The sequence below is a fragment of the Haliotis rufescens genome, unplaced genomic scaffold, assembly GCF_023055435.1.
Source record: "Haliotis rufescens isolate VD_foot unplaced genomic scaffold, xgHalRufe1.0.p SCAF_3, whole genome shotgun sequence".
Taxonomy (NCBI): domain Eukaryota; kingdom Metazoa; phylum Mollusca; class Gastropoda; order Lepetellida; family Haliotidae; genus Haliotis; species Haliotis rufescens.
This window is the reverse complement of record NW_025964001.1, coordinates 37,288,643-37,314,340: the sequence shown is the minus strand read 5'-3', so window position 1 is coordinate 37,314,340 and position 25,698 is coordinate 37,288,643. Positions and strand designations below refer to the sequence as shown.

General features: G+C 40.0%; 2 protein-coding genes across 4 annotated transcripts in view; both read left to right on the top strand.

Moving 5' to 3' along the window:
• Positions 1 to 6: 6 nt before the first annotated feature.
• Positions 7 to 16,946, top strand: LOC124118765 (kelch domain-containing protein 2-like). Of its 2 annotated transcripts, none has more exons than XM_046481029.2 (11): positions 7 to 335; positions 2,039 to 2,157; positions 3,706 to 3,779; positions 8,343 to 8,564; positions 9,865 to 9,961; positions 10,612 to 10,695; positions 12,614 to 12,753; positions 13,392 to 13,504; positions 14,399 to 14,550; positions 15,602 to 15,654; positions 16,488 to 16,946. In XM_046481029.2, exons 1-11 carry the CDS (start codon positions 329 to 331, stop codon positions 16,663 to 16,665), a joined length of 1,239 nt encoding a protein of 412 aa, XP_046336985.1. In that variant the 5' UTR covers positions 7 to 328; the 3' UTR covers positions 16,666 to 16,946. The 2 variants fall into 2 exon arrangements, with proteins under 2 accessions (XP_046336985.1, XP_046336977.1); XM_046481021.2 differs by having other exon boundaries at positions 9 to 335; positions 14,399 to 14,556.
• Positions 16,947 to 23,198: 6,252 nt separating this feature from the next.
• Positions 23,199 to 25,698, top strand: part of LOC124118786 (signal-induced proliferation-associated 1-like protein 1) — a 114,970-nt gene continuing 112,470 nt past the window's right edge. For both annotated transcript variants that reach the window (XM_046481075.2, XM_046481067.2), the window contains exon 1: positions 23,199 to 23,321. The gene's annotated coding sequence lies outside the window, so the exon portion shown is untranslated. The remainder of the gene's footprint in view (positions 23,322 to 25,698) is intronic.

Here is a 25,698-nt window from a genome sequence, read left to right as displayed (position 1 = left end):
CTCTCATATACACTGGAGTCGTGTTCATCAAGAAAATGTATTAGCTGTTTGTTTGGCTCTAATGTTTCTCTGCTCTGAGACATGAAGATATATTGCCGTCTACTTCGAGAAGAATAGCATAAAAATGTGGTTGTCCGCAACTGCCACCACATGCAGCGAGTCACGCGATCACACAGCTGGATACAGACTTGGCCACAAATACTGATTCAGTGATTGTGTTTTTCAACTTCAGTGAATGACAGTGGGATTGCTTGAATGAATCAGCTTTTGTCTCGCTGACAGCCTTACTGGAAAAAATACAAAACAACAGAAAGTCGTGCTCTATATCATGCAAGGTATACATTCCAAGATTAGAAAGACAAATTCGTGGTAGCATTGTCATAATCACGACCATGAATAATGATTCATCATTTTCTGATTTTTCATCTCCACACCATGTCTACAGTTTTTAAATAGGTTTAACAAGGTTTACTCCAGCACACCAGGCATTTGGTGGGAATAATATGGGATGGGGAAAGTTTTTATGAAACGTGACTCTATTTCTTTAATCTTATGTTTTTCAATATTTTCAAACTAATTATCATATAAGGAAGAGAATATAGAAGTTGACATCCATATATTCTCTTCCTTATGTGTATCACTTCTAAATGCCTGTCAAAGAGCTAATTATCACATAATGTTGAATAATTAAATTATATTGAATTTAGACATTACAATGTATTCATTGTTACTTTTAAATATACAGTTTTCCCACTTTTCAAATTTTGTTTTGGGAAACAGCACACGTTTCTGTCAAACATCTTGGAAATTGTAGCTGAACATTTTCTAGTTTTTCAATTGATAGCCTTACAGGGTTGCATGAAGAAGGGATCTTTTAGTTGCAATATTTCAATATTTGGCAAGATTTTATTTGACTGGGTTCAGCTGCAGGCTGTGGCACTTGCTTGCATGCTACCTCAGTCATTAGGGTTAGTTGTATCAGGATTACAGTAGTTACCCCCAACTATGTCCTTAATCCTTGGATCCCTTTTCCAATCAAGCATCCCTTAAAAAGGGTTAGGTACCCATTTTTGATCATGGGTGATATTGTTTGAATATTGCTAAAAACGGCTTAAACAATATCCACTCACTCTCTCTTCCTCTCTACATGCATGCATCCATCCATACACACACACACACACACACACACATACATACATACATCACGGTTCGCCCCGATTATGTTTCTAGGTTTGTCAGCACCATACCCGTGCTCATGGGTTTCACCGAAGTGGTAAACATCCGAGACCTGCATCACTTCGGGCTTTCCTCCCACATTAAGCTGACACGCCACAATATTACTGGAATACTGTTAAAAGCGGCATTAAACCCAACTCACTCACACCGTATCATGTTCATATTGTTGTAGCACATAACAGAGGTGTTAAGTAGGGTTGGTTTGTTCACAAGATTATGTTTAAACATTTTTCTACATGTTATACACATGTGTGAAAAAAGCTCTTCCTGTTACCAGTATCAAAGGTTAACATACTTGTGAGTCTACATTAGTGATATCACTGGTTATGAGTTGTTTATTTTTAACTATTTATCAACACACGGCTAAACCACATATTTCATCATAACCCATCCTATCCCTTCTCAAACCTTTTGATTTGTTACAAGAGACACACATGTTCTGACAATAACAACATCCTAGCCTGTAAAAGGCACATATTTCAGATGTCTGCTTACTGTGTGGGACCATCATATCTTGTAACAAGCATTCAGTTATAGGTGACTTCTATCATGCTCTTCTGAAACAGTTTCCATCAAATACATGATGTAATATTTTTAAATAACTGTTGAGATGTTATATAAGTGTCACACACACAGAAACTGGCAAAAGATCGGAAACTTGTGTACAGAGTACTGAACATTCTCTGCTCTAAGACAAGTAACAAACTTTGTTGTTTGAAGCATAAATTTACTGTGGTGTGTGTGTCTACGATATATATGATTAGAGGTGTTTCTGATAACGTTTCGACCCGCTTGCCTCCAGCTCGGAGACGCCGCCCGGACCAAGAGCTTCGTATCCCCTCCCAAGATGAGATTCCCCCGCGCAGTGGCCATGTGGCGGCTTGTGTGGACATGAAGCTGCTGGTATGGGGAGGATATCAGGTGAAACATTCTGTCATTACACTCAGGACACCAGTACATGCCTTAAAGAGGACAGGACCCATGAAGATCCGGGGTAGAATAGGTCTTCAGCAACCCATGCTTGCCATAAGAGGCGACTGTGCTTGTCGTAAGAGGCAACTAATGGGATCGGGTGGTCAGGCTGGCTGACTTGGTTGATGCATGTCATTGATACCAATTGTGTTGATCGATGCTCATGGTATTCATGGTATTAATCACTGGATTGTCTGGTCCAGACTTGATTATTTACAGACCGCTGTCATATAGCTGGAATATTGCTGAGTGGGGCGTTAAACAACAAACCAACCAACTAAATAGGATAGTTGACTGAGACTTGTAACTAGACATCATTCTATCTGACTACTGTAGTAAACTTAGAAAATGAGATGTTGTGAAAGATAACATCAGTCTGTGCCCAATACTTTTGAGGCTTCTAGCCTGAACTCGGTTCATGGCATCATTTTCAGTAGAGATTCGTGATATGATATGGATTATTAGCTGAGCTTACTAGTAAGATGGAACATAATTTTACCAGACCTGGTCTTTGGGCTAGTGGCTAAAATCTGAGTACTGTAAAGTTGACACTTGGCACAGTGAATCCTGATCCTGATATTCAAAAACATATTTTAGCAAAAATTATGTTTGGAATGTCTGCTAGTATAATGAGGGTTGTTTTCATTATGATCTTTTAGTATTTGCCAGTACAAATGAATTCCATGGGACCAGAACTATCTATAGTAGCAGGACATAACTGAATCATTGTATATTACTAATATTTAATATGGGAAAATTACTTTGTAGAATATAAGGGGTTCTTTTTTCATTTCTCTCGCAGGATATTAAGCTAAGTGATAAACTAGTTAGTAAGGTGTATATGAGCTATGCACAACATGTTTTGATTGTTTTTAAATATCAAATTACTGGTACTTTTACCTTTACCATGTTTACTCTGGCCACAATGATGACATCATATTTGTGTTATGAAACATACCAAAAGAAGCCTAATGTTCAACAAGTCGACTCTGAGTGAGACACTGACAGTCACTGTTTTCAATATGTTATGTAAATTGTATTGTACAAGATCTAGGACATAGACATTTTATGATAGTTTGGCTGTTGTTATTTACCCTGTGGACAACTTGACAAAACTTCAAATTTTGTTACATCAATTACATGTCTGTAAAGGATTGACCGTTTGATATTGGGGGCAAGGGGGGCTGCAACTCTGTATGGAGACTGTTTATTCTCTCATCTACAGCTGCAAAAGCAAATATTTCAAAAATAATTTCTAACTCATCCTGCAAACAATGTATTTTATTTGGCAGATAATTTCTTTTTTTTTCAACAGTCTGTATTGTAGGTAAACTATATTTTTGGGGGATAAATTCCCAGCCCCTTCCAGCCCCACCCCCCACCTCCAGAATATCAAATGGTTGGTTCCTAAGTATTTTGATTATTAATTCAGTGGATACTTTCAAAAGAAGTCTTTTCTAAATTAATTTTGAATGGATGTGTAATTTATGTACACAGGATGAAAATACCTACGAAGATCGGTACCTTCCGTCTAATGACCTCTGGTGTTACAGCGTGGACTTTGACAAATGGTAAGTTTGAATAACTATTACAACTTCAAAATTAATGTCTTGTTCATATTTTGATGAGGTACATATAAATACTAAACTCGCACCCGTGTAATACTAATTTTATGAAACGAGTGAATAGGTCTGGTATTTCACAAGCGAAAGCGAGTCAGATAACAGAACTATTAACGAGTTTCCTAAATTTGGTATTACACGTGAGCAAGTTTAGTATTTTATTTATTACTTGCCATTTACAACTTTTTTAGAATTTCACTGTCGTGTATGAATAGGCAGACACTTACATGATCCACAAAGTAATTGAGTTTAACATAATAAAATTTCAAACACGTTGAAGTGTGGACAAATGTGTTGACACATATTAATTTAATACCGTACAACGGCCCACCTTTAGAATTCAGGTGTCCGTTCCACAAAGTTATCGTAGCGCTAAGGTTATTGTAACTCAAATACTTTAACAGAAACTTACGACTGTCGCCTTGTGGAACGGGACCTGCACCACAAAGTTTACTGTCACATAACAATACTCTATGACATGATTTGTGGAATTTTGTTGCAAGATCCACCGGCGAAACAATACCATGTGATGTCAGACTACCAACAGGGTTGCTGGGGTCATTGAGTGTGCATAAGCTCCTCTCAGTGATCTATCATCTCCTCACGCATTGTCGTTGAATAAGCCAAGAGATGTTGAGAGTTTTCAATGTTTGTTAGTGTAACTTGTTCCGGCAGTACATAAGCATGTGCTTTGGTATTACACAATGTGTAATACAGCTGTATGTTTGTTAAACAGGTCATCTCTTCACGGGCAAGTTATAATAGTATTTATAGTTTCAAACTGAAATGTGCCACATTCTCATTCCTGATTATGAAGGTACCACATGGAAATTACAATTTGTTTTTATTCTTGTGGTGACAAATGTGGGCTTTATAACAGTATGGGTGCTTTCATCAATAGGTGGGAATGCTACATAATTTCTTTGTGCCGTGTTGATCCTCTGGATCAAAGTTATCTTGTATAATTATATATTAATTCTTCTGTGACTGTATGAGAAAATATTGATACACAAGGAATGTACTGCGATATGTGTATTGCTGACACCTGTTTTGCAATATACCGGTATAGCAGTTATACCGCACACCCCTAGTAGGTGTACATGTCTTATTGACACAGGGTATTTCCTTCCTTTTCTGTCACAAGTGAACTTTATTTTGTGTTGGTTATACTGATCACTTGGTAACTCATCCCCTACAATAACGAGCCTCATCAGCAGCAACATCGCCTTGGCTGCTCATGAACTCTCACTGGTTTGGAGACTTCTGACGTTGCCTTACCACCGGGTGGTGCAGTATGTGGCACCACATCTGCAAGCGCAACTTCACCAGGCGCTGCATCAACCAGCACAGCCTCATCTGGCACCTCCTTTCCCTGCAGTTCAGGGGTAATTCATAAGCACCGCTTCCGTGGTCTAGTGGTAGAGCGTCCGCCCGTAGAGTGGAAGGTCCAGGGTTTGATCCCCGGCCGCATCATACCAAAAGACGTTAAAAGATGGTACTTGTTGTTACCCTGTCTGGCGCTCGGCATTAAGGGGCTAAAACAAGGACTGGTCGACTCGGAGTCAGTATACTGTGTCTTAGTGGGATATTCATGTTAAACTGCGGCATGGTATCTCAGTGAGCTAGCACTATAAATCGGCATCAGTCCGGACTAGTACAAGCAGCAACACACACAAACACACACACGTACATGCACGGCGCTATAGAAGTGCAATAATCTTGGACGCAACGTTAAACCCAATTTCACCTCACCTCACCTAATTCATAAGCAGTTCTGTTTGCAATTCAGATGTGGAAGCACTCCTTCGGGGCACACATCTCATGATAGCGACAGACAGGCACCCACTCACTTGCAGTCTTCTGGATCTTGACTTTGCATTCTTCAGTCTCTAAAACAACATGTCGTTCCACGGGTTCATGTCGCATCCACATTGGTACACCTTACTGGCCCAGTCAGACGTGGGCGCTCCATCTGCTCCAACTCGCCAGATTTCCCCATATTTCAAGTCCTGTTCAGAAATGCACAAACACGTCAACCGCATCTGTGTCGTTGACTCTGTGTTTGTGGTCCATCAACCAGCACAGCCTCGTCTGGTACCTCCTTTCCCTGCAGTTTCAAGTCCTGTTCAGAAATGCACAAACACGTCAACCGCATCTGTGTCGTTGACTCTGTGTTTGTGGTCCATCAACCAGCACAGCCTCGTCTGGTACCTCCTTTCCCTGCAGTTTCAAGTCCTGTTCAGAAATGCACAAACACGTCAACCACATCTGTGTCGTTGACTCTGTGTTTGTGGTCCATCAACCAGCACAGCCTCGTCTGGTACCTCCTTTCCCTGCAGTTTCAAGTCCTGTTCAGAAATGCACAAACACGTCAACCGCATCTGTGTCGTTGACTCTGTGTTTGTGGTCCATCAACCAGCACAGCCTCGTCTGGCACCTCCTTTCCCTGCACAGGTTCAGTGGTATCAGCCATGGATGACAGGTAGCTGCATACCAGCTATCTTATCAGCTTCCCTCTACCCGCAACAGGTGCTGCCTCGTCAAGCAGGATGAAATCACCTGCAGCTCTTACATAAACAACTGTTTGGTGGGCGATCCCTTGTCTCTGCTGCGTCGCAAACAGATCACCTTCTCCTTAAGCAGATTTGGTGAAGCACGAATTTGCTGTGCAGAGTTATGTCCCCTGGGCTTGCCAGAAACCTATGCTCATAGGTTTGAATCCCGGTTTGCCTGATATTGTTTATAGGTTTGTCAGCACCATACCTGTGCTTGTGGGTTTCACCATGATGGTATTTGTCTGAAACATGTATCACTTCGGGCTTTCCCCACACATTAACCCATGACACAGCTGACACGCCATGTTATAACTGGAATACTGTTCAAAGCAGCATTAACACAACTCACACACTCCTTCATCAGCTAGAGTGGCAGGTCAACTTGTCAGAGCCTCCAGTTCATTGGGGGCTTTTCAAGAAGCGTTAAGGACTCTTCCTTGTCCCACTGGTATATTGGAACTTGTTTCAACGTCAGGTCCATGCAGGTCTGTCCTCTGGCCTCCGGATCCACAGGCAACGCCTGCGCTGCCTGCTCACCTTGGGTCAGGATTCCACAGGCTGCAGGCGTCTTCAGCTCTGGTCTCTTTAAATCTTCCTGCGACTGTGGTTCAACTGTGACATGGCCAACCATGTTCGGATACTCCCTGACTTGCTGTGGCCCTACCTCTAATGGTGGAGCCTCGAGTCAAATGTCTTTGCAGGGGTCTCTTTGATAAGCTTCATTTTGACTCACCATCTTTCATTGACGCTTTTAAAAATAGGGATGGGGCACCCATCTCGGGACCTTATAGGCCTCCGGGCTGTGGACAGCTCCATTTCACCTTTACATCAACTGTATGCTTTTCAGATGTGGAAGGCGCTCCTTCGGGGCACACGTCTCATGAAAGCGACAGCCAGGCACCCACTCACTTGCAGTCTTCTGGATCTCAACTTTGCATTCTAAGTCAACATGCCGTTCCACGGGTTCTTCCGAAACTGGCGTCCACATTTTGCCAAACTTATTGGCCCAGTCGGACACGGCTGCTCCATCTGCTCCTGATTTCCCCGTATTTCAAGTCCCGCTCAGACTTGCACATACACGTCAACCGCATCTGAGTTGTTGACTCTGCATGTGTGGTCCATTTACAAGAGGTGCATATTTCCAGGGGTTTCTCATCCCTTCAATATTGCCCTGCTGACTTCCTCTGTCTTGGCCTAATGACACAGAGGAAATCTGCTTTTGCCCAGTATGTTCATTGCGCCGTTACATTGATGTTACGGTGGAGAGATAAGTTAAAAAATAGAGGCAATCAGAGTATTCCCCTTACATGCTTATCCTGACACAACAGGTCGTGACTGCCTGCCCGTCCATTACCTCTAAGTTTGGATCAACTTGTCGATTTCTACAGGCAATCATTGGAATACATTGGTTGGTTGGTTGGTTGGTTGGTTGGTTGGTTGGTTTGTTTGTTGTTTAACGCCGGACTCAGCAATATTCCAGCAATATGTCGGCGGTCTGTAAATAATCGAGTCTGGACCAGACAATCCAGTGATTAATATCATGAGCATCGACCCACGCAATTGGGACCGATGATATGCATCAACCAAGTCAGCGAGCCTGACCACCCGATCCCGTTAGTCGCCTTTTACGACAAGCATAGTCACCTTTTACGGCAAGTATGGATTGCTGAAGACCTGTTCTACCCCAGAATCTTCACGGGTCACAGGAATACATGACAAGTAACACAGGATTATGCTATTTCTCAGGACAGTTTAGATGATAGTCAGAATCCCATCTGTCCAAAGTGATGTCCATGTTTACTGGATTCACAAGCATGAAACTGGTAAATGTAAGAACTGATTCCTTAGACTTCATAAGATACAGATTAGATACATCAAGCTGATCCGCTGTGAAATATATCTGAGATAGAAAAGTCACATTCAGTATGACTCATTCACTGTGTCTCTTGTTCTTCAGGATCCGCAATACCACCCATGGGACCCGCCCTCCCGGGACGTCTGGCGCTTGCTGTTGCGTCCTTGACAGCTTCTTCTACGTGGTGTTTGGTCACACTGACTTCGGCAACACCAACAAGGTGTACAAGCTGAACCTACAGACGATGACCTGGAGCAAGTTACCTGCCATAGAGCGAGCCCCAAGCCCTAGAGACAAGTTTGCCTTGTGGACGTATGAGAAAAGGTATGTTTTCTAGGCGAGACCAATTTTCCGCGTCTGTATGCAAAAATAGCCAAGGAAGTATACTTGTAAAATGATGAGAACTGTCAAACGTAGATGTGAGGTTAATTTCATTAAAAACATGTCTCAGAATAACAATTTTATAAACTTACAAACAAAGGATGTTTAAAGAGTTAGGTTTTATTTAAACTCCGTTTTTGCAATTTTTTAGTTGACTTTGTATTTTCTGTTCAAGGTTTATTGCCACACATACATGTACTTATTCTTGTCATCTTCCTAAGGCGAGGGAGTTAACTGACTGTAAAAGTCCAGTTCCCACCTTTACCGAACTAGGTTGGAATTTCTGAGCTCGATCATAGTGCCACCAGTGACTATTACAAGTTATAACCCTTCTATGTCCTTCCTACTCACCAATCAGATTCCACCTCAAACAAACAAAATGGTGGTGTCAAGTCAAGATGATCATGATGATCTGATTGATAATCAAAGTCTGTATTGTGATAATCAGATCACATGAGCATTTTGATTAAACACATGAAAAGATTTAGAGTGTGAGTGAGTTGGGTTTAACGCCGCTTTTAACAGTATTCCAGTTATATCGCGACGTTTCAGCTTAGTGTGGGAGGAAAGCCCGAAGTGATGCAGGTCTCAGACGTTTACCACTTCGGTGAAACCCACGAGCACGGGTATGGTGCTGACAAACCTAGAAACATAATCGGGGCGAACCGGGATTCGAACCCACAATCATAGGTTTCTGGCGTGCCCAAGGGACGCAACTCTGCACAGCGAAGCGCAGCGCCTTAGACGACTGGGCCACCCGTGCCCCCGAAAAGATTTAGAGAATTCTTGTTGACGCTGAGTTGGCGGTACACATGATTTGCAAATCCTGCAATCGACCAAAGTCTGAAAGGCAGTTTAAGAACCAGATGTCAATTTTGTTACGGGATTTTGATTGGACTATACATTGACTTGTTAGTCCAGCCAAAATATAACTCCATATTTCCATCCTATTTAGCAAGGGTGGAAAGTGGACTTTTTTAGTCAGTTAACTCCCTTGCCTCAGGAAGATGGTTCCAGCTAGATCAGCTTGGTATTTCATAAGCTGCATTTGCTTATATCATTATCTCCAACTGTGTACCATCCATTACTGAGGAGCTTTGCATCAGTATCCATAGTTTGATCTTTAAATCAGCCTTTTTTCTCATGAAGAACTTGTTACAATGTCTTCTGTTAATTTTATGCAATATAATCTTTTTCTAAGTGATTGAGACTAAGTTATTAAAGAATGCACTGTTTGCTACAGAATCTACTGTTTTGGAGGATTTGGTGTCCCCATACAGGAATACCTGTGTGAGAATGGAGACTTTGTGGCGGACACTTCGGGGGACTTCAATGTACCGGTATGTCTTTAAGTCACTGAGGATTATTCATGCATGTACTGTACACTACTACAGTTAAGTAGCTGCCATGTGCAGTATGCAACGTGTTACAGAAGTACATACAGTCATCTTTCATTCATAATTAGTTACAGTTACATGAGTTTGAGAATACTGAGATCTTTGGTAGAGACTAGCATGGAAGAGTGTATTTGAGTATTCTGTTTGTTTGCTTGTTTGGATACGATGACATTCATCAACCAAGTCAGCGAGCCTGACCACCCAATCCCATTAGTCACCTCATACGACAAACACAGTGGCCTTTTATGGCAAGCATGGGTTCCTGAAGACCTATTCTACGCCGGATCTTCATGGGTAGAGTATTTTGTACTGGTTGTGTTAGATGCACATATTAGTAAAGCGTAATAACTTTTTAATTTCAATACTGACTCAAATATAACTAAATGGTTAGGCTTGGTACCTTGGTTGTTTGCTTGTCATCGGACCTTGACCACATAGAATGTTTCGCATAATATCAACCAGATGATCTTCTGGTCTATAATTGACTCCTGCAGCTGTCGTATAGCTGGAATAGTGCTGACTGCAGCGATACACAGCATTCACTCACTCACTCCTTCCAGAATTATGTATTAACATATTACTTCTGTTTGTAGCGGTTCTTCCCAGACCGAGGTTGGAACAATCAATTGTTGGTGCTGGACTCCAGCAATGATGAGTGGTCAAATCCCAAGTGCAGGGTATGTCTGGGGGTGACTATTGGTCTGGAAATCACTATTGTGATAACTATTGATACTGAAAGAAACTATTGCGATAACTATTGATATGGCAAGCAACTATTGCGATAAATATCGATAGTTTTCAGTGTATCCATTTAGATGGATTTTAGAGTTGAATTAAACCTTGGAACTGAAGTTTCCTTTGAATGTGATAACCATAACAACAAATAAAAATATGACTGATTTGTTTTTTCTTTACCCTAATAATTGAAGAAAAAGAAACTTCCACATTACCATGTGTAAATTACTACCACTCATGATCAAAAGAAAAACAAATTTGAACAGCATTGCATGTATTTTTTTTGATATGGTAAATGCCATCGAAACTATCGATATTCCTAACTGAAAGTGATATAATTGATTGGAAACTGATTTAACAATCGATTTATTGACTTTGGGTGCTAACCAATAGCAATACCAAGTTCGATTTATCGTGACACTCCTAGGTATGTCCATATATAAATACCTGCTCATCTAGTAATATTTTGAAATTCCTGAAATGGTAGAATGTTTGAAATTATTTTTTGGAATCCCCTACCATAATGTGGCTGGAATATATCTAAATAAAAACCCACTCCACAATCCTGATGGTCAACTAATGAGCACTTATCAGCAGATCTTTGATGTATGCTTTAAGAAGTTATAAGATATATGGTGAAACATGAAATATTGATTTCAATTTCTTCATCCACAAAACATTCTCTCAGTCACTTCATCCTCCTTCATCGGATGAACCCAGGTGAAGGTTGTTTGTGGGGACTCGAGTCATTGATGGGGGGGGGTCAGGTAGCCTAGTGGTTAAAGCGTTCGCACGTCACGCCGAAGACCCGGGTTCGAATCCCGACATGGGTACAATGTGTGAAGCCCATTTCTGGTGTCCCCCGCCGTGATATTGCTGGAATATTGCTTAAAGCGGCGTAAAACCAAACTCACTCACTCACTCACTCGAGTCATTGATAGTGACGTGACTACGATTGGTCAGCAGATACACTGAAGAAATAACTGTGAAAATGACGCCTTATACAATCTATTGACTCACTGTCTGTCATTAAAAACAATTCTTTCAGTGTTTCTGATCTGTTCATTTCCTAGGATATTGACAGATATCTACGCAAATGTCCTAAGAATATTTTTCAAATTTGGTAATGATAACGAAGAATGTCATATCAAAAGTTTATAAAAAATTGCCTAATGGTTAAAGTGTTTGCTCGTCAGACCAAAGACCTGGGTTCAATTTCCCAGATGCAATGTGTGAAGCCCATTTGTGGTGTCTCCCTCCATTTTATTGCTGGAATTTTGCTAATAGCTGCGTAAAACCATACTCATTCATTATAAAATTGTGGGGGCGGTGGAGTAGCCTTAGTGGTTAAAGTGTTCGGTCATCACGCCAAAGGCCCAGGTTCGATTTCCCAGATGCAATGTGTGAAGCCCTTTTGTGGTGTCCCCGGCTTTGATATTGCTTGAATATTGTTAAAAGCGGCATAAATCCATACACACGCAATATGAAATTGTGAAAATGTCCTTGTCTCCATGAATATCACTTTCTAATGTTTCTTATTTAAATATCTTCACTTGTTCAAGAACAAATATTTAGTTTTTTTAGACCTGGAAGGTGTCAGTACCAAAATTTAAAAGTCAACAATTTGAAATTCACATTTTTCGTCTTCATTGTGATGGTCTGTGGTGTCTTTGATTTCTGGTCCAATTTTGGTTTTGTGTTTTAACATGGTTTTAAGGGAATGTCAATTGTTGATATGTTATCCTGAATCAATCAATCATTACCTCATTGATTATTTTGAAGAGACACATTCTTATACATTGTTATTGGGATGTGAGATATAGGAAGGGAAATGTAACTCATCACTGTTTCAATACATAGGGCCCGGTACCCCTGCCTCGGGCTGCACATGGGGTGGCGCAACTAGGAGATAAGGTGTACTTATTTGGAGGACGACATCTGACTGCGAGGATGAACGACCTTCACTGTCTTGACCTTTCAACCTTGACCTGGAGTGGAGAGTAAGTTGCGAAGTGTAAAAGTAGAAGGAACACCATTTCTTTCTTTCAGAAGATTGAATGTGTGTGCATGCATAGACGACTTAAATAGCTGTACATGATGATGCTTCTAAATCATGTTGTGTCCTCAATGAGGCGTTGTTGTGAGGTAGGTGCCCGTGCAATGGTCACCTGATACTGACTGTCATCTACCCCACCATTCTTCAAAACGCTATAGAAATAGTGTTTGAAATAATTATAAAACCCAACAAGACAGTCAGGCAGGTGATCCATAAGTGTTCTTCAAAGTTACCTGCCCGCATTCAGACAATATAAATATTTTAAAATCACAAAACCTAAGAGGCAAATTGTGTTTTGACTCAGTTGAAATAATGTTAACAATTACTTGAGAATCTACAATGAGTTATGATAAACTGAAAACATATGTAGTCTTAACAGTCAGACAGACGGGCAGGTGGAGGAAAATTTCTTGCAGCCCAACAATAAAGTTACTAGCCACGGGCAGGCTTGCTGGCAGTTATATTGGACACTGTATAGAAACCCTGTCTTGCACACCTGCTTTGACATTCTCATGTTGATTCCATTTTGCTTGGATCGACAATCATGTGGTTGTTGAAAATAATAATATGTTTTTCTTCCAGACTGACGTGTTCGACGGTGATCCCATGTGGCCGATCATGGCACACACTGACCCCAGTCTCACACAACCACGTCTTCCTGTACGGGGGGTACACCCAGGATCAGAAACCTCTCAGTTAGTAATATCTGTATTTAAGAATTAACATCAGTACTTTTTGTGTTTATAAATGAACAAAAAAATTATGTGCTTAACAAACGAGCTGTTTACAACAGTATGAAATCAGCGACACCATTCAGCACGATAATGCAACACAAGCTCCACCTATTCTTTTATCAGCCAATCAGAAAACAGTTGTCCGTTTATGGATACATACATGTTAAAGCAATTGGTGGCTTAGCCAGTCGAATGCATCTTCCCGAGGCAAGGGAGTTAACTGACTACCAAAATCCAGTTTCCACCCTTGCCGAACTAGGCTGGTATTATGGAGTTACATTTTGGCTGGACTAACGAGTCTATGCATTGTCCAATCAAAATCGCGCAACGAAATCCAAATCAGGTTCGTAAACTGTTATGCAGATTTCGGTCGATTGCAGGATTTGCAAAGCATGTGCATCGCCAACTCGTTGTCAACAGATATTTACCTAATCTTTTCATGTTTTTAATGAAGGTGCTCACGTGATTTGATGCACTACGCAATGTAAGACCCGTGTTATCCCAATATAGATCTTTATTATCGAACAGATCGTCTTGACTGGATTGTCTGGTCCAGGATTGATTATTGATTATTGATATGCTGTCTCATGCTGAATATTAGCAGAGTTCCCATTTACCGTTAATTACCAGGTTCTTTAACTGGTAATATTAGGCTAAGATCACTAATTCATGTTACTGCCAGTCCCTGTTGACCGGCAAATAAAGTACATGTACCTTATAAATTAGGGGGCACTGTTCAAAAGCCAGCAGGAATGCTGATTAGAATGTTTTACACGAAGAAAAGTTAATGTTTGACTTGTTTCCATCAGTACTTTAGTTGCGAACTCCTTCCACTGACTCACTCACTGTTGACAGGTGATGCGTGGGTACTGGACGTCGATGTGTGTCAGTGGACACAGCTCGTCATCCCACAGAACAACCCTCGCCTCTGGCACACAACAGCGCTGTCCTCGGGCAATGACATCCTCATCTTTGGCGGCTGTTGTGACGACATCCTCAGCCATCAGGTTAATGTATGTTTATCTTTTGTATTTGAGGCTGACATTTTTGGATACGGGTGACATAGGTCCCCAGTACCCAATACTTGTTTCCAGGTCAGAATACCCCATCCTTGTCTCTCTGTGGAGATCCAGGTCAGAATAGGTCCCTAATACCCAATCCTTGTCTCTCTGTGGAGATCCAGGACAGAATAGGTCCCCAATACCCCATGGTTGTCTCTCTGTGGAGATCCAGGTCAGAATAGGTCCCTAATACCCCATGGTTGTCTCTCTGTGGAGATCCAGGTCAGAATAGGTCCCTAATACCCCATCCTTGTCTCTCTGTGGAGATCCAGGTCAGAATAGGTCCCTAATACCCCATGCTTGTGGAGATCCAGGTCAGAATAGGTCCCCAATACCCCATGCTTGTCTCTCTGTGGAGATCCAGGTCTGAATAGGTCCCTAATACCCCATGCTTGTCTCTCTGTGGAGATCCAGGTCAGAATAGGTCCCCAATACCCCATGCTTGTCTCTCTGTGGAGATCCAGGTCAGAATAGGTCCCCAATACCCCATGCTTGTCTCTCTGTGGAGATCCAGGTCAGAATAGGTCCCCAATACCCCATGCTTGTCTCTCTGTGGAGATCCAGGTCAGAATAGGTCCCCAGTACCTCATGCTTATCAAAAGAACAAACTAAACTTGGGATCAGGTGGCCAGGCTTGGTGACATGGCAGATTTCATATCATCATGCCCCAATGGTATCGATAGTTGCTCATTCTTTCAATCACTGTTTTTTCTGGTCCAGATTTCATTAGGTACCGGCAGCCGAGATACAAATTGAATATTGAAGAGTGTGACCGACACTAGACACTGTTCATTCACTGAAGGTGACCAGAGACCCTCTTCCCAGTAACTTGTCAGTGTGAGTTTATACCATATCGAGGTGGATTGTAGCTCACGCTATTGACCACTGGTTCGACTGATCTAGGCTTTATCACATTACAGGTTGTTCTGATAGAGTTGTATAGTGCCTTACTCGCTTGCACTTTCATTTTATTCAATGTTTTTTGTTTTTCTTTCAGGAACATTCGAACAAAATTCTAGCATTTAGATTACAGCCAAAATCTCTCCTAAGGTAAGGCTTGCAGCACTTATTTGTTTCATTTCAGTGTCTATAATATTAGTCAGTATTTGGTGAGACTTTTACACAAGTCTTCTTTGATTGAGCAGCTCTTATTTACCAGTGCAGGTTTTGGGTAGATTTATTTAGCATATGAGCTTTCTATGAGTTATCCCAACAACTGTGTCTCTAAAAGCCCGTCACAGAATTTTTATTGGAATTTCAACATGGGCACCATGGTTGCCACAGTAAAAATATCAGTTTGGTCCAAAACTCAACCAATTCTGTGTGTATCATACTGTGGTTTACCATAATATGTGTTTTGGGTATATTTTGAGTTTTGACAGCGTCCATTTTGGAACTCATTAATGGCTATTAATTGGCTATCTTTTTTCAAAATGCATGTCGCTATATAAGCTATCTTGACGGGCCATTAAACCCCATTTCACCTCACCTCATCTCTACAGCATCATAGTTGTAAATACTGTCAGTCATGGGGAATACAAATTTAAGCAGGTGCAGAATGAGGAGAAAATAACACAAAGTAATCTTAATCCCTTTATGTGAAACAATGCCCAGCTGAAAATAAATACAATTTAAATGGTAAATCAACATGTCTGGTGATTTTTTTTATCTAAAATTTCAAACTGACTAAGTTTCTTATCACCTGTTCATTTACCAAAACTCACTGAAGTGGTACGGTGTAATTTTTTTCTGCGCATAATATTCGAAAAAGTTTTTTTTTTAAATACTGAATCCGCTAGAGGGGGTAGCGCATTATACTTGGGTTCGCAATATACTGAAGAAAATATGGTATTTATAATCTTTCTTAAATATATTTTTTTCAGGTTGTGTCTGGAGACAGTGTTCAATTATCGCATTGAAACTCAGCCATCTTGGCCTTACCTCCCTTCTATCCTCAAGAAGTGGCTGGACACCAAGTTAAAGTGTTCACGAACTGTTCAAACCGTCAACCAGCCGCAACACAACAATAAGGAACAGGCTTCCACCTGTGAGGTCACATGACCCTGGATGAGGTCATGACCATAGATAGCCCTTCCGAACTATGTGTGGCACAGATTGTGATTTTTAGGTTGTAATTTATTCAGTTGTGTAACTGCTTTTAGTGATAATACCCACTGTGTAACATGTGATCCGAGTGCACATTGATTGTGGTTGAATGGAATACTGTATTCGACGTAATAAGCGCAACGGGGCGCTCTCAAAATTAGAAATAGGGGGCTCTGATTGGAATATTATTTTGGTGAAAAAAACAGAGTTGAAAGTTTGTAAATTTCGTTGTTTATGCTGACAACCTGAAATGTTTATATACGACATATATATTTTTCCAGGATTTAATTGCCCATAATTAAGGGTGCATGTAACACACAAATGCCTATTATACACGAATAAATAAGTCTTGTGTACAATGATCAGAGGGGTGCTAATTGAGATTGTTCACAAGCCAATATATTAGCAAATATCGCCGTGGGCGCTTATTAGAGCGGGGCACTTATTACGTCGAATACGGTAGTTGTCCAGGGGCCCGTTCCCCAAAGCAATCGTAGCGTAAGGGTGATCATAACTCTCATACTTTAACATTGACTTACGATCTTCCTAGCACTGAGATATCTTGGTGGTACGTGGCTGATACTGACTTGAGAAGAATATTTTGAAATGGGATGACTTTACAAAGGGACTATCCTTGACGGTCTGATGTCCATTTTGTTCAATATCGGCCTTGCAAGTTGTGCCCTTTGTGACATAGACATTGTCTGTACATTATCATGGTGACTGGTAACTAAATTACGTTTGTGTATGTTAAAATTGAATTGGCAGACATCCATAGGTTTTTACTCCCTTGACAGAAAGTGTCTCAAAGATCTCCTTTCAGAATTCTGATGCAATTTTAAACATGGCTGCCATCAGTATCCCACGCCACGAAGTGGGGCGGGGGATATAGGAATGAAATTCGTCCGTCCAACCTCTTCTCAAAGGAGACAATTGCGTGGATCGATGCTCATAATGTCAATCACTGGATTGTAAGATCCAGACTCGATTATTTACAGACTGATGTCATAAAACTGGAATATTGCTGAGTGCAGCATTAAACAACAAACAAGCAATGGTTAATCCTAGTAGGAAAGTACTCAAAAGCATTTTGATGGACTCATTTTGAACTGTCAATTAGAGAATTCATTTGTACAATAGGAGCTATGACTTTCCTAGATTTGGATTCATTGAAGAGATTATCAACATCTTTTGTCGGGAGAAATCTGTGTATAAGAGACGTAATGCTTTGGTGTCCATTTTATTAGGGTTTGAAGTTGTATGTGTCGACATCAGCTGATGAAGATAGTGGATCATGAGAGCGAATTTCATACCAGCGTTCAGTAGGAAATGAACGACAGTGACAGGTTTAGTGTTCGTCAAAGGGAAGTAACCCGCTACTGTCACTATTCAACAATGAGCGATAATAATATATATTATTTTGACATATATCATTCTTTTGTCATGGGGGGCACGGGTGGCCCAGTCGTCTAAGGCGCCGCAATTCGATGTGCAGAGTTGAGTCCCTTGGGCACGCCAGAAACCTATGATTGTGGGTTCGAATCCCAGTTCGCCCCGGTTATGTTTCAAGGATTGTCAGCACCATACCCGTGCTCGTGGGTTTCACCGAAGTGGTAAACGTCTGAGACCTGCATCACTTCGGGCTTTCCTCCCACATTAAGCTGACACGCTGTGATATAACTGTAATACAGTTAAAAGCGGCGTTAAACCCAACTCACAAACTCACTCACTCACTCACTCACATGGCTATGATTTTGTTTGCAGTGGCTTAGTTGATCTAGAATTATTATCTTATCCATATCATATATGGTCATCAAATATGGCTATTTGTATCGTAGCTGGTGATTCGTGTATGACTGTAGGTATACAGTGATTCATGTATTGCAATAAGGATATGGCGATACACGTATTGCTGGTTGTATTGCTAGATGTATCTCTTTTTGTCTGGGATACCATGAGAGCAGTGTGCACAGGGTATTATGTGTAAACAAAATAATCACATTACTTTGGGCCTTGTGAATGTGTAAGGCCATATTCAAGCCCTGTGAACTGAATCAAACAAAAACACGCACACATAAACAAATTACGTCTTCGGTAACAACAATACCTGAGTTATTGTTTCCAGGTGTGATATGCAGAGTTTGTGATGAACACCACACTGTATTGCAATTACAAGTTTCAAGAACAGATGGCTCATGTCGCGTGAAGTACAGCTGGTGAATTATTTCTACTCACAGACCCTAGTGAATAAATTAAAAAAGAATCCCAAGTCAAGTCTAGAATAATTTGGCAAGTCCAGATTAAGCATTGTTTACACATCTCCATTTGGATTTGGGTTGTTTTTTTGTTTTTTACATATATATTTTTAAATAACATTACTGTATTTTGGGGACTAAGTTTTGGTCTACTAGTGATTATGTCTCACAGCTTAACTGACTGGTTATGAAGAGGGTATTGAGCTACTGTATTACATTGGATTTCATAGATAAGTTAATTCTCCTAATGCTGTACAACATTTCATTCATTTCCATGCAGTGTTTGTCAGCACATAGCAGGAAATATTATTCATGTTAAACAGATTTTGATGGAACTTGTATGAGTTCGAATCATAATGGCTTTGTGGATGTTTGTTTGACAAGTCTCATTTTATGTACAAATTGTTTTGTTTTTTGTAAACAATATAAAAAGATCAATAAAGGATATGAAAGCATGTGGTTCTTTTTTATCACCCCCAAAATAAAGAGAAGCAGTGAAAGAATAAATATTGAACAAAGCATACTGTTTTTTCATGACATGCAAAACAGAGCTGAAAAAAGATTATGTTCAACATTATCACACAATGATGGAAATAATTTGTGTCAGGAATGTAAGGGGGATAACTCTATCATTCTTACAGTCAGCTGACTTCAGGCAGACGGGCTGAATGTCATAAAACTGGACCTTTCTAATTCACTGATCATTAAAATCGTGTTTACAGTTGCAGATATTTAGAACATATTTAGTGGCAAGCAACTATGGAATAGAAAAACATATTTGGAATTTGGTCTGAATTTTTTACCTAAATTTGGGCCAAAAATCGGTAAATATCAAATGGGCCTTTAGGGCATTATCCCAGAAAATGAGAATACTGTAGTTCCTAATGAATCGAGTGTGTTTGTGTGTTATACTGTCAGTAGACAAGTAGGTCCTGGGTATAACACAGTTGATTCTATGCGACCATGTTGTGTGAGTGAGTGAGTGAGTTGGGTTTAACGCCGCTTTTAACAGTATTCCAGTTATATCGCGGCGTGTCAGCTTAATGTGGGAGGAAAGCTCGAAGTCATGCAGGTCTCAGACGTTTACCACTTCGGTGAAACCCTAGAGCACGGGTATGGTGCTGACAAACCTAGAAACATAATTTGGGCAAACCAGGATTCGAACCCCACAATCATAGGTTTCTGGCGTGCCCAAGGGAAGCAACTCTGCACAGCGAATCGCCCATGTTGTGTGGGTAAGATGACATGCAAAGCAGACCTGTTACACCAAGTGAGTGAGTGAGTGAGTTTGGTTTAACGCCGCTTTTAACAGTTTTCCAGTTATATCACAGCGTGTCAGCTTAATGTGGGAGGAAAGCCCTAAGTGATGCAGGTCTCAGACGTTTACCACTTCGGTGAAACCCACGAGCACGGTTATAGTGCTGACAAACCTAGAAACATAATTGGGGCGAACTGGGATTCGAACCCACAATCATAGGTTTCTGGCGTGCCCAGGGAGCACAACTCTGCACAGCGAATTGCGGCGCCTTAGACTACTGGGCCACCCGTGCCCCCTGTTACACATAGAGATCATTAATAGCGCTAAGATGATCTTAACTCCTATACTTGAGTCTTTGTGGAAGAGGGCCTAGTTCAGGACTAAGGTTTGGGCCTAGTTGATAACTAAGATCTTTCCTCTACCAGTGTATTAAGAACTCCGATCAGCAGCCAGACAAACCCCATGAGGATTTGAACTGGCACTCCGGTAAACAGCATGTAGCAAGAGGCAATGGAAATGATTAGGTGGTCAGCCTTGGTGACTTGGTTGATTGTGTGTCGTACACAGAGGACGTGAACTTTGCCGATAAATTAATTCCTGGTTTGTCTCTCCTAGACTCAATTATTTACCAGTCAAACAACAAGCAAACACACAAAAATGTAACCTTTCAAAAATACTCTCCAGTAGTAAAGATCACAAGTTAACAATGGCTAGTCATGGTTGCAGTTAATACCTGACGTTAAGAACCTCCAGTGACTCAGACCGCCTCCGTGGTCTAGTGGTAGAGCGTCCGCCCGGAGAACGGAAGGTCCGGGGTTCGATCCCCGGCCGTGTCATACCAAAAGACGTTAAAAGATGGTACTTGTTGTTACCCTGTCTGGCGCTCGGCATTAAGGGGCTAAAACAAGGACTGGTCGGGTCAGAGTCAGTATACTGTGTCTGAGTGGGGTATTCATGTTAAACTGCGGCATGGTATCTCAGTGAGCTAGCACTATAAATCGGCATCAGTCCGGACTAGTACAAGCAGCCACACAAACACACCCACGTACATGCACGTCGCTATATAAGTGCAATAATCTTGGACGCGACGTTAAACCCCATTTCACCTCACCTCACCTCCAGTGACCTCATCCGATTGTCTATATCTTAAAATCTCCAATTTGTGCAATCCCCCTCCCCTTTTTATGCACAAATAACTGTTGCTTATATTTTTAAAACTTGCAACTTTCACATCTGTATCCTATTGAGTGAAACACTGGGCAACAGAGGTGCTGATAACCACACTGCTTTTAGAATGTCTTGTTCAAGTACGTGTAGGCCAGCAAGAGATATTTTACGTCCGTTTCATAAGGTTCATGGAAAGTGTTTGAAACTTTAAATTAGTGTTGAATGTTTTTTTTAGATTTTTCTTTCGGTTTGTAAGAAAGATAAAGCACTTCCCCTCTAGGTTTTAAGACATTAAAAGCCCTTACCAGAGGGTTTTAAATTGAGTTTTTATGACAATTAAACCCTCATAAGAGGGTTTTAAATTTCATAAAAATCCAACACATAAACTCCTATCCTTGATCTCAGGATCCAGGCCACAATCTTTATAGTTTTATGATTTATGGAAATTATTTTACCAATTAGCTTTGGCAGGTTGAAATAAAAGATATTTTGTTAAGATCAAATTATGTTTTCTAATGTAGCATGAAGTTGTTTAGTTGGTAAAGGTGGGAAATATAAATGCTAAATCTTCTCAAGTGATTAATATTCTAACAGTACATGCAATTTGGAAATGTTTTTGTTCTTTTAATAATATTTTGTAGTGGCAAGAGACAAACAATGCATTTGATCACTAATCATCGAAACATTTGTTTGGGAGCTTTTTTTAGGTGTACCTTTATGTTACGCAATTTCATCAATGAAAGGACAGTCAGGAAAAAAACAATATATTGAAACTATTTCTTTTAAATTTTCAGAAGCTGCAGTTGCAGTTGCAGTTTAATCTGTAAACCATAAATATCAAATGTAATGCTTATTACAATTCTTTACAATTTTCAGAAGCTTTGGGTTGCAATTTAATCTGTAAACCATAAAAATTAAATGTAATGCTTATTACAATATGAAAGTTAACATTAGAAATTAGCACAATGAAATAAAACAAGTCCCTCATGACAATTATACATTCCAGTTAAGGCCTGACTTTTTAAAAACTTGTTTCACAAATCTGCTGACTAAAAAATACTGAAAAGTGACAAAATGGAAAAGCAATCCTATTGTTATTCCCACAATCAGAAACAAGTAAAATGTTTAAAACAAAACTCATTTACTGTCATTATCAATATAAATAAAGCATGTAAAATACTATAATTAAAACCTGTTGCAAATATATCTTACAAAATTCAAAACACAACAACAATCACTTGATAATGTGTTTACTGTTACATGACCAGTTTCATCATCTCTCTTTGCAAGTGATGCTAAATGCTACTTGTTGTTTTCTTTGAAAGGCACAGAAGACGTTTGGTTTCATAATAACTGACAAATTATCATGAGTGATGACTTATTTATTTACACAGTCGTTGCAGATACTGGCCTATTTATCAAGAATGTTGTGAAATTGGAACCAACTTTTGCAACAATGTTGTTTTACATTACCTGTTATTGCCGGATAGTTTGTTAATAATTTAGTCAGAATGAGTTTCAAACAGTCTGAAAGTGGTATGTTTTATCTCAAAGCGCTTTTAGAAACACTTATAGCATGTCCCAGACAATATTTTATAGATCTAAAAGATTTAAAAAAAATATAAAAATGATCTCCCCGGCCGGGAATTGAACCCGGGTCTCCCGCGTGACAGGCGGGGATACTGACCACTATACTACCGAGGATCTGATATCTTGGCGGCAATTTAGGTTATTTATAGAGTTGTTCGTGTAGCTAGTCTAGCTTGACATGCTTGAAATAGTTCCTGCTGGGAGTCGCTCGAGCTGACGTCATGAGTTGTGTCACGTGACTTGGTCTGTACTCGCTAACGTGCTTGTTCCAAAATATTCGGAATACTATCGTTGTGTACAACATATCAGAAAAGAATCGTCTTAGTTGACACCGATTTACGGTAAGTTTATTAACTCAATAATTGATGGCAAACTTCACTTGGTGATAAATGTTGTATTTAATGGGTTTTATTTTGGTCGACGGAGGGGCAGATGTCTTGTCCACAAGTGTGTCGGCCCAGGTTTGAGCCGCGTACATTTGACTTCGACCTGGGCAAAAAGAAAGGTGGGCATTGAGGAGCACGAACATTTGGCGATCACGATAATCGCACAGGTGCACATCACAAATATTTCCTTACATGTCATGTTTGTAAGTTTTCATTTTAAATGGAATGTGAGAAAGCGCGTTCCCGTAGTCAGTGGTTGTAGGAGACGGAGTCAGGAATGTGTGTCGTTGTCACTTCCTGAAGTTGCAGAATCAGGTTTATTTTTGTTGGTGTTAGGAGGTACTTTCTTGTTTTCATTCTTACATCAAACAGATATCTGCGGAGATAGTATAGATTTGCTTGTTAACTGCTCTTGTCTGAAGGAGCAGTTTTGTAATGTCACGCTCAGGTAGGTTTTCTACCTGTCAATTCAAACACCTGTAGGCCTATTGTGTGCACTGCTGAGATAAATCTGGCAAAATTCCTTGTATTATTCAATCTCAGCAGTAATTCAAATTGTGAAAGATCCAAATGGCTGTTTTTAGGTTGCCGATGAAATAGAATACTGACATAATCTTTATAACAGACCAGCACAATACTATAAGGGTTGGAGCCTGAACATGACAGAGGAGATGGAGAATGTTGACATAATATGCCAGAATTTGATCAGATTTAATGCATTAAGACATGAAGGATTTGTTTAAAACTGTTTTTCTTTCGTGTGAATACTGTGCTAAGATGTATTGAAATAGCTGTACTTGTGTCAGGTTCAGCCGTGCCTGAGTTCCCATAATAATCAATAGCTTGAATATGTTTCTGACATATAGCTAATAAATCTACCAACTCACTGTGAATATAAAATGATGTTTTCAAACTAATTGAGCTTTTGTCATGTTCATGTAGGTTAATTAAGCTAATGAGATGCAAGCTGCCTCCAGATGATGGCCAGTAAACAGTATCCATTGGTAATATCTGCTCTTGAAAACACCCCCTTGCTGCAAGTCTGACTGATTCATATCAGCTATGTACTGGCCCACATGAACAAAGGCAGTGGTGAGGTGGTGAAAAACAGACCGCAAACATTTTACATTGTATGACTGGTTGAATAAATGGATATGAAATTGATGGTACAGGCATGCTTTTACAATTTTCTAAATCTTGATAAACGGCAGATTTACAATATTGTTTTGCAAATTTGACATAAAAAAGAATGAGACAAAGTGGCTTTGCCAGTAGAGTTCTTTATAACCAGAATCTCATCCGGGCAATTTTTATTTATGTTTCCAATGTAGATAGCTAATGAAGTAAATTTACCCAGAAGGTATCTATGAATAAAACATTTGAATGATTTAGTCTTGAGGCAACACATTTTTCACTTTTATTTTCACGGGCCCTGTGCCCCTTCTGAAAAGCAGCTGGAAAGAAACAAATTAAACATAAACATTATTTTTGCTATGACTTCCGCTTGTTATACATTTTAAAATGTTATATGTAAATTCCATGTCTACATCACTATCAGTGATTCAAAAAGCCAGCTGCAGAGCTGCAGTTTTATCTCCACAGCAGAATGACTTTCATATAAATAAATAGAGCCAAATAAATAAATGATCTACATAGCTATTTAATATTTTTCAACCGACCTTGTGTGGAAAAGCTGGAATAAATGTGTGAAACATAAAATTAAAAAACTGTGGCCTAATTTTTGAAACAGATTCTTTATCATTGTATGGTATGAAAAAATTATTTTATCCAGTGGTCAAGTGGTACAAAACTATCTCTGGTCAAACCAAAACTTGCGAGGCAACTACTCATCACAACATTCACAACAAATTGTCTACCCAAGTTCTGACTTTTTTCATTCTGAATTGTATTCCAATAAGGAGATTGACATTTCATTTTTTCCATTTGCAAGTTGGATAACCTTGATTAAAGAGTTTTATTCTTATTGTTATAGTGGATCAGTTAAATCGTTGACTGTGCGTTTCATAAGCAACAATAGTCCTCCTACTTTAGAATATGGACACATTTTCCATGACCAACAAATGGTACTCTGTGAAATGGTCATAGGAACAGCTGCGATGCATTCCTGGTGTAATTATGTGTACTCCAGACAAACTTGTTATCAGATGATGAGGTAATAAAACTGTATATTGTAATTGAAGTAATTAGCACTGCAGGCATTTAGCCAGTCAGTGCTAAAGTGTGTGCTTGGTGAAATACCATCTAGGACGGGAGGGGAGGGGAGTGTGTGCTTATAAGGACATATGGACACACTACTCATAGTATGAGTTAC

What these genes read in the sequence shown, in the direction of transcription:
- LOC124118765 (XM_046481021.2), top strand. An exon ending in TGGTATGGGGAGGATATCAG is followed by an intron (nt 2,158 to 3,705) that starts GTGAAACATTCT and finishes TTATGTACACAG; the next exon opens with GATGAAAATACCTACGAAGA. An exon ending in AGCGTGGACTTTGACAAATG is followed by an intron (nt 3,780 to 8,342) that starts GTAAGTTTGAAT and finishes CTTGTTCTTCAG; the next exon opens with GATCCGCAATACCACCCATG.